General features: G+C 39.3%; 1 protein-coding gene across 1 annotated transcript in view; it reads left to right on the top strand.

Annotated features, from left to right (window-relative positions):
• Positions 1-5,918: 5,918 nt before the first annotated feature.
• Dsc1 (desmocollin 1) overlaps positions 5,919-9,374 on the top strand; it is a 29,402-nt gene continuing 25,946 nt past the window's right edge. The window contains exons 1-2 of the mRNA XM_045135225.1: positions 5,919-5,981; positions 8,449-8,533. Coding sequence (XP_044991160.1) covers positions 5,919-5,981; positions 8,449-8,533 — 148 coding nt within the window. The remainder of the gene's footprint in view (positions 5,982-8,448; positions 8,534-9,374) is intronic.

The raw sequence follows: 9,374 nt of genomic DNA, 5'->3' as shown, positions 1-9,374 counted from the left end.
CACGGTGTCATCGTTGTCACTGTGCCCGAGACGTTGCATTTGTCTTTGAAGAAAGTCTAGCAAGCAGGCATTCAAACACATTTCCCAAGCACAAGGACAGAAATACTTGACTGTGAGCTCTTCTAGAGGAAGGGAACCATTGAGCCAAACAGCACAAGCCGATGTCTTCTCTGACCACAGAGGAGAGCTCTGTGCCGAGTGAGTTCACTTTCTCATTTCCATCTTTCTGACTCCTCTCCGGGAGCTGAGTGAGAGTTCAGAGAGCCACTGCGGACGCCAGCAGGGCCACCACCACCTTTGGCCATCTCCTGCAGCCCCGTACAGCAATGGCAGAACCCTTAGGCTGACTGTGTGTTCAGTTGACTCCAGATAGGATCAAATTCTTAGTGGTATTTCATGGAACACCATTCTGGTATTTCACCAGAAACCAGTCAAGAGACATTTATTGTTGTTTTGTCCAAAACCAGCTGTGGGAACCTTAAGGAATGGATTTGACAGTACCAAAGAAATTGGAAGTGACTCCTTTGAGCATGCATTTCCTGTGGACATGATAACACTCGCTTGTCACCAACTTGTAAACCGATTAAAAAAAGCTGCCTGTGAGTTTTGTGGTGGTCACCACAGAAAGTTTCTGTGAAAGATAGGAACAGGGTTTCCCTTATCTTAGAAGACACAAATACTATTTCACTCTCTTCAGACAAAGCCACAAAAATAGAAAGGAAGGCTGCAAAGTAAAAAGACTGACAGTTTTCTCATCTGCAGAAGAAGCCCTATGGAAGAGGGAGTTAGAATTTTTGACTTATTTCATTCAGTTTAAAGTGGTAATTCCCTCACATTTCAACATAGAGGCTAGTGTATTAGATCTGTATGACATCTAGCCAATCAGAGAAAGCTCAGTGGCAGTCATGGTGACCTATATCATACATACTTGATGCTTTGGGTTAGTTATCATTTCTTGCTTATTAAAATAACAGGGTTTGGTTTTTACTTTTATTTATTTATTTATTGTTTTGGTTTTTCAAGGTAGGGTCTCACTCTGGTCCAGGCTGACCTGGAATTAACTCTGTCATCTCACGGTAGCCTTGAGCTCATGGCGATCCTCCTACCTCTGCCTCCCAAGTGCTGGGATTAAAGGCATGCGCCACCATGCCCAGCTGTTTGTTTTATTTTTAAAGGTAGGGTCTCACTCTAGCCTAGGCTGACCTAGAATTCACTATGGGGTCTCAGGCTGGCTTTGAACTTACGGGCAATCTTCTTGCCTCTGCTTCCCAAGTGCTGGGATTAAAGGCGTGTGCCACCACGCCTGGCAAAATAGCAGAATTTTTAAGTGAAATGGTCACATTCAATCCTTGCTGGAATACTTATTGTTTTGCTCACTGTCAATAACTCTGGAAACCCTGCTTCTTTGTGTGTGTGTGTGTGTGCTATTTCTGCTTGTGGGTAGGCATGTTGCTATGCATGTTAGTATTCATGTGGGTACATGTGTGTGAAGGAATATACACATATATGCATAGACGACAGAGGCTCATATCAGGTGTGTCTTTTAAAAAATTTGTTTATTTTTATTTATTTATTTATTTGAGAGTGGCAGACAGACAAAGAGAGAGACTATGGGTGTGCCAGGGCTTCCAGCCACTGCAAAAAAAGTCCAGATGCATGCGCCACGTTGTGCATCTATCTTAGTGGGTCCTGGGAATGGGGCCTTGAACTGGGGTCCTTAGGTTTCACAGGCAAGCGCTTAACCACTAAGCCATCTCTGCAGCCTCAGGTGTGTCTTTTAATCATCCTGCACCTTATTTTTTGAGACAGATTTCCTCACTAAGATGTGGCCAGCAAGTCCCAGGAATCCTTTTGTCTTTGTCTCCCCAGCGCTGGGGTTACAGGTATATGTTACCACTGGCTGCCTGGGTGCTAGGGATTAAAAATCACGTCCTCATGCTTGCAGAGAAAGTATTTTGCCTACTTAGCCACCTCCAGAACCTGGCATTTCTGCTTTTGTGATGAAAATTGACTTTTTAGCATCAAGAGCCATTAGACCCCTTTTGTTTGTGACATTCTAGCTCAAGAAGGATATCCTAAATCCTGAAAACAGATTTATGTACAAAGATGGCCTTTATAATGGAAAGTCTGGAATGACTTAAGTGGTGCTTTTATTATAGTTTCTGATGTGGTACTACATAGAGCTTCTCATGACATTGCACATATATGCCATAATATATTTCATGGAAAATATACTACAAAATCATATTTGTAGCATAAGCAGAGCAATGTTAAAAAATTCTATACACAATAACTGATGGAAAAGATATATACCAAAACATTACTTTTAGGTCATGGGAGAAGTTTCTCTCTAATTTTCTGTCTTAATAAGATTCAGCAGTGAGTATATAATCTCATTTTTGAAAGGTCAATATTTAATAATGTAATACTTGATACAGAAGGTAAGCAATTGCAGTAAGATTCCACTTATAACTAAGACTCATTTTTCAAGTATTCAACTCTGAAGTCCACTGAAAAAAAAAAACAGTAATTTCAATAAGTAGCAGAAAATGAACTAAAGTATACAATATTTTCTAGTTTCATTTAACCAGGATATTAATCTGGCCACAAGAATTACTTGAGCTGATTTTCAGAATGCATGGGAGACACTGATTTCCATGTGGGAATAGATGTCTCTTGAGTCAGGAGAAAAGTATATGCTTAGAGTATGGACCATGCTAAAAATTAATGGATAATTGATTAGTGTTATTGAAATTATAACATGGAAGAGTATAGTGTAGTAAACATCTGTGGCACTGCTCATCTAGCTGGTGTTACTCCTTTAAAAAAAAAATTTATACGATAGCTGTATTTAGGCAATGACTTTTCTACCGGTTTGCCTACATGGTCTGACCCACATTTTACCTTGAAGCTGATGTTGAAGATTCAATGCAAAGGGATTGTGTTTTGCTCAAGCCAACATGGAATTGCTAAACCAGTGGGATGTAAGCTCAGAGCTTCTTGTGGCCATCTTTGCCTTCAAAGTGAGGAAACTGATAACAAAATCAAAACAATTGCTTAGCTAGAGCAATGGAGATAACTGTTTAAAAATCCATGATATCTTCAGACTTCCGTGTTTAGATATGATCTAACATGCATTTCATCCTTAATGATTTTGATTTGTTTCTCTTAACCCAGTCTGAGGTGAGTGTGCATGCTGAGAGAGTTCTAAATTATCCAGGGGTGTATGCTGACATTTCTTTTCATAGCTCTGCTGATAGTTTTGGTAATAATGGGAGTGGTCATTTTATGTAAAATTAATCAGCTTACTATGCAAACAGCCTTAAGAAATCACTACAAATAAGTTTTGGGCACACAGTGTCCTTATAAATTGTAACAACCTGAATCCAGATAAGGTCTTTGGAGCCACTGGAATTGAAGAGGCTTTTTCCTCTGTAGATGTTGAAATCACAACATCCAAGATTTTGCTTTTGACAGCTAAGACTTCCTTTTTCTTGGTTCATACATTATTTCTCGTTAAAAACATTGTACCTTGTTCTCCCTCACCATATAGTTTGATTATCTTCAGTCACCTGTTATTGATACAAAGGGTTCTTATCAAGACATACACCATTTCTATAAACTTAGTCTTTTAGAAGAAATAGGATCATCTGACACATATGATAATTTGGTTTATAAATAGCTGTTTTGAGGTCTTGAGTTTACTCATAACCAGGATTTCTGAAAATTGGCCATGTGTAATCAAGTTTTATGAACTTTGTTATTGTATGAAAAGGTAGGCTTTCTTGTTGTACCTCAAGTTAAAAATTAAAGAAATACAAGGGTCATGCAGGTCTTTACATTTAACTCTTTATAACCATAAATTTGTGCTGGAATATAAATGATACAATTTTGGCATGTACATATTAAACAGAGCCTTCTACTTGAGTTTCTGAACTAAGAATTTAAGGTCCATTATTCATTTCTTTCTTAACTGCTAAGATGTTTGCTTCTTACTCTGTCTTCTAAGCTTTTATACAATCTCCTTCAAGAAGTGCACGCTTTTTAAACACCATAAAATTTGCAGTCTTCTTATTTTTCTCTGAATGGTGTTCCTCCTTCAGTAGAGGATAGAGCCTAACTAGTATATGAACCCTTTGGTATTTTTTCAATGGATACGTACATTTTCATATGTATATGCAACCTCAACAAATAAGTAAACAAAGGAAAAATAAGAATAGGAATTTGGGCTGGAGAGATGGCTTAGCAGTTAAGCGCTTGCCTGTGAAGCCTAAGGACCCCAGTTCAAGGTTTGACTCCCCAGGACCCATGTAAGCCAGATGCACAAGGGGGCGCACACATCTGGAGTTCATTTGCAGTGGCTGGAAGCCCTGGCGCGCCCGTTCTCTCTCCCTCTCTCTATCTGCCTCTTTCTCTCTCTGTCTGTCGCTCTCAAATAACTAAATAAAAATGACAAAAAAAAGTAACAAAAAAAAGAATAGGAATTTGGTGGTAGACATGCCCAGGTTCAGCCATGTCTACTTCACCAACCCGACTTATTTTGAAGCAGAGTCTCATGTAGCTCAGGCTGGCCTTGTACCTAAAGTAAAGATGATCTTGAACTTCTGATTCTCCTGCTCCAACCTCCTCAGTGCTGGGACTACAGGCGTGTGGCCGCCCTACCCAGGTTATGAAGTGATGGCGTTGGAATCCGGGCCCCATGTGTGCTAGGCCAGCACTCTACCAACTGAGGTCCATTCCAAGCCTTCTTCTCCACTTTTTGCCCATCAACAAAGGGGTGAGTTTTGCTCTCCTATGGGTCCAACGTTTCTTAAAATGAGCCTCCCTTGGAATGTTGGGAGCAGTCCCTTAAATGTCTGCTATGCAGTGACCCAGTAAATTTGAATTTCAGTTTCCTGTCTGTGCTCCAAATTAGGCAATTGACACTTGAAAACATTGATCCTCCTCTCCCAGCTTCTACCCCTTGTCAAGCACAGCTAGTTGGGACGAGTGGGGTAGTTTTAATGAGAACTAGTGTCAGAGATTGCAGTTGTCACAGGGAAAGAAAAGATAATAAAAAAAAAATAAGATCCACGGTGTAACATTATTAAGAAAATTATATTCCAGATACTTCTTCATTATTTTAATTTTATGAGATTGATATACACTTGGACATTCTTTGTAATGTCTTCAGGGCCACAGCCCAGTAGACAGAGAATCACAGGGAGTACACATACTTCAGCCACGGCGTTTCTGCTGTCTGAGAGCTGGAATGTCAGCTCTCTGGCAGATCTACAGTGCTCCCTGGCAAAGGCTGCACCTAAATGCTTAGATGGGGAGATAACTCCAGATGGATATGATTACACAAGCGTAAGGCCTCTGATTTGCCAATGGCACCCAAGGAGGCATCACTTCTTTGCATAGAATTCACGTACAATTTATGTTTGTACCCAGGGGGGAAGGCAGGTTAATAAGGCCAAGAAGGAGGGGAGGCCGTGGGAGGCCATAATAACTGGGAGGACTTCACAGCATCAACCTGGGGGGAAAGGGAGGAGGGCAGAGGATGGAGGGTGTTACCTTCTGCTTCTGCCTATGTGTTAAGTGGCAGGAAAAATTTTGAAAGCCACTGTGAGGAGGAGCTAGTGGCTGGGCATGGGGTGCTTGGTACCTCACTCTCCTCACTTGTAGGAAACCCTCTTTCCATCCACAGGGAATTGGGTTGGAAGGAGGAGGCCTGGCCGGGGAGAGGAGGAAAGTCATTCTGCTGCCCTTCCTCCTGTGGGTTATCACCTCCTCCCAACCATCTTCCAGGGCCGCTCTGTTGTGCCAAGGTGGCTGCAGCACATCTTTGACCGAGTGCCAGCGACTCTGAGCTGCCCCGTGCTTCTCAGGCCACCTCTTTAGCTGGTCACCATCCCTGGCCATTGGGACCGCTTCTGATGGCTGTGGCCTGCGCTGCCCCAGGGAGCATCTTCTCTAAGCAGCTCCTTTTCTCTCTCCTGGTGAGTAACGTCATGTGCATAGGACTAGGGAACCTGTCTGCCACTACCTGCTGCCTCCCTCCAGTTTGGGCTTGAAAGAGTGGAGAGGTGGGAAGGGAAGGCAGGAAGAACAGACATGGACAAGCTCTCAGGAAACTTCACAGGATGGAGAGATGGGGAGTGGTTAGTTTACTCTTCAAACATCCACGCAGGTCCTTGTTCAGTCTTGCCATGGGGTTGTTCTAAATAGTAGGATCAATTCAGGTTTCTGGCATTCTGCCCCAAAGGTTCTGAACTTTGCTTTCATTACTAGTCATCACATCTGCTCATGGATACAGCAAGAAGAGGAAAAGCGTTCTGGGGAAGATATGAATTATTCAAGACTATCTTAATTTACCCAGGAAGGGCTAAGAAAAGTAAAGAAAATTCGGTCTAAGGTAGCAGTTTAACTGAAGAAATACAATAACAGTGACAGTCTTTGGAAGTGCCAGGAGCTTACTTTCCTCTTGGGTTCTTGGTAACTTTGTAACTACTATATCTAAGAGATCCTTTGTTTTCTTTGTTGGGAAGAGTTTTCTCACATCTTCATTCAGCAATTCTGAATTGTGAATTTACTGCTTTTAAAATTGTTGTCAAAATATTTTAATTGCAAATGTTTGAGGGTTTTTCCTGTTTGGACACCAACATTTTCTCCATGTAAATGATGTAAAACTCAGGGTTGAAGGTCAACTCATCCTGTAACTGTGAGAAGAGTGCACAGAAACCCTTTGGACTTAGTATTCATTAGGTAAAATGTGGTGAAAAATTTCCAAGGGATGAATTGGACCCAGATTTCTCTTGTCTTGGGTCTCTGCCCCACCAGATATCCTGTGCCCTCATCCTTGATTCTCCATACACACTAAAGAAGCAACCCCCAGGTTGCTTAGCCCCTGAGTAACTTCATAGTTAGGAGACTTCTGATGCCTGGAATCTTCCATCAGCTCTGCTGGAAGACTGGACACTCCTGAGTTGGGGTCCTATGACAAGGAGGGAAGGAAATGAGGACAAGAAAATATCCCCTACAATATATACATACACATAAATATGTGTATATGTATACAAATGTACCCATATGTATATACATATAGTATGTATCTATTTCTAATCACAGTGTGTTGTTCACATTATATATCTAGTCCACTACTGATAAAAGACTTGACCCCAACAAGTTTTTGAGATATAATTAGTGCATTTCTTATCATTAGGCACAAAGATATTCTACAAAAAGTCAAGTAAATGAAATGTCTTATACTTTCATAATGGTTATTTAAAAAGATGTATCCAAATGTGACTGTTAAAATTCCAGATTTTCATATTATCTTCCTAAAAGATTTATAAATTGACCATGAGTTTAAAGGTCCCTACATTGTATCTGGCAGTCTCAAGCTGAGTGAGAAAAGACATGGACAGCCTTAGTATGAACATTAAACTCCTTTTCTTAGATCTACACACGTAATGTGTCCCATGACCCTAGAAATATGTCTTCATCGAAAAACTCATCCCAAACTTACCACAAATGGTTCTGGAAAATCTAGCTGTAGTCTTGTATATTTGAGAAATCAAACTGGAGTTATTTTGATAATGAGAAGAGAATGCAAAGTGAAGGTGTTGGAAAAGGTTTAAAAGATTTTGAATGTTTATGTTTTTGAACTGGAAAGCTTTATTGTGTTTTTAGATGTTATGTTTTCTTTAGATTACACAATTTTTTGAAACAATCATAGTTCTTGAATTTAACTGAAAGTTTTTCCCCAGCTGGGTCAGGCATGGTGGCACACGCCTTTAGTTGTAGCTCTCAGGAGGCATGAGTTTGAGGCCATCCTGAGACTACGTAGTGAATTTCAGGTCAGCCTGGGCTAGAGTGAGAAAGTCTTTACTTGCTAAAGGTTAGAGTTAACATTTTGAAGAATATTTCCTTATTTGGCTAGTTGCGCGGTTTGAGAACACTTAGATTTTGGAGTGTTTTGCCAACATGATCTGGGCAGTGAATAACAGTGGGCATTATTTTAGTAGGTCTAAAAGAAGGCCTCAAATATTTTCTCACTTAATCCGCAATACCCTAAAGTCTTGCAAATGGTGATTGGAGAGTAGGAACAAATATATGACTATTAAATTATAAAGTTAAATACTGTATCAGACTAAGTAATCAAAGTAACATGGATAGTCTTAAAAGCAGCTAATGCAATAAGAACTGAGGAGACTGTAACCCAATTTGCTGCACTTACAATAAGAACCTAAGAACTATTTAATTTTTTCATTGGTAGTAACTGACTACGGTGTTCCTAAAACCGTTTGCCATTGTTAGTTACTTTTTAAAAGAATATATAAAAAATGGAAGGACTAAGGGGTTATTTTTTCCAAATTTGATAATAATTTTATTAATACCACAATGCTGAAATGTTAAAATATATGATCAAATGCATATTTTATTTTATTTTTTTTTCCTTTGGAGGTTCTGGCATTATTTTGCGATGCTTGTCAGAAAATTTCTCTTCAAGTTCCCTCTCATCTTAAGGCTGAAACACTTGTAGGCAAAGGTGAGGATATATATATTGATAATTTAATTGTTATAACTTGCTATGATTAACTTCAGCTGCTCTTGTAAACTTGGGAGAAAAGTCCTAGAATAAATTGCTCCTTGGTGTTCAAGGTGGCCACCCAGTGAAAAGTAGCTATCTATTTGTTTTCTTTTTCTTGGTGTTAGTGGTTAAAAATAGACAAAACACCAAAGGTAATTAGGGACCTTTCTTGTCAGAAAAACTAACAAGTTATTTTAAGTTAAATAAAGCAAATTATCCAAAATACATGTTTACATACTAACCTGCTGCCCAAATCCTGATGTCAGGTTTCTTTACTTGATTATACAAGACAGGAGACATGCCACAATTGAAGTTTCCAAATGAGATTTGCACATGAATGGGTAGCAGTGACCAAGTATTTACCAAGAGTTTACATGGCCTATTTCTCAGAGTAGCTTATGAAAGTCAATTAAAATTTCACTGGATCATACTACCAGTGTCATGAATGCAAAATAAGGACTGAGTTTGTTAAATCTCCACAAGATACAACAGGAAGATTATTTGTAACTTTAGAGAGAAATATTACATAATAGACCAGATTTCTTTTTTTTTTTGTTGCAACATAGTTTTAAATTACTGTCAAAATCTATTTACATCATGTGGTTACAATGGAAGCACTGTAGAACAACGTATTCAGAAATCAGCAATTTGATTTAAAAAACATCAACAAATTTGTGGGTGGATGTGTGTATGTATGTATGTATGTATATATATATATATATATATATATATATATATATATATATATGTATGCATATCTACCTATCTACTTCTAGATACTTCTTAAGATGATAGGTCA

This window comes from Jaculus jaculus, chromosome 15 (genome assembly GCF_020740685.1).
Source record: "Jaculus jaculus isolate mJacJac1 chromosome 15, mJacJac1.mat.Y.cur, whole genome shotgun sequence".
NCBI classification, from domain to species: domain Eukaryota; kingdom Metazoa; phylum Chordata; class Mammalia; order Rodentia; family Dipodidae; genus Jaculus; species Jaculus jaculus.
The sequence above is the reverse complement of the archived record's forward strand: the minus strand, read 5'-3'. Positions and strand labels throughout refer to the sequence as shown.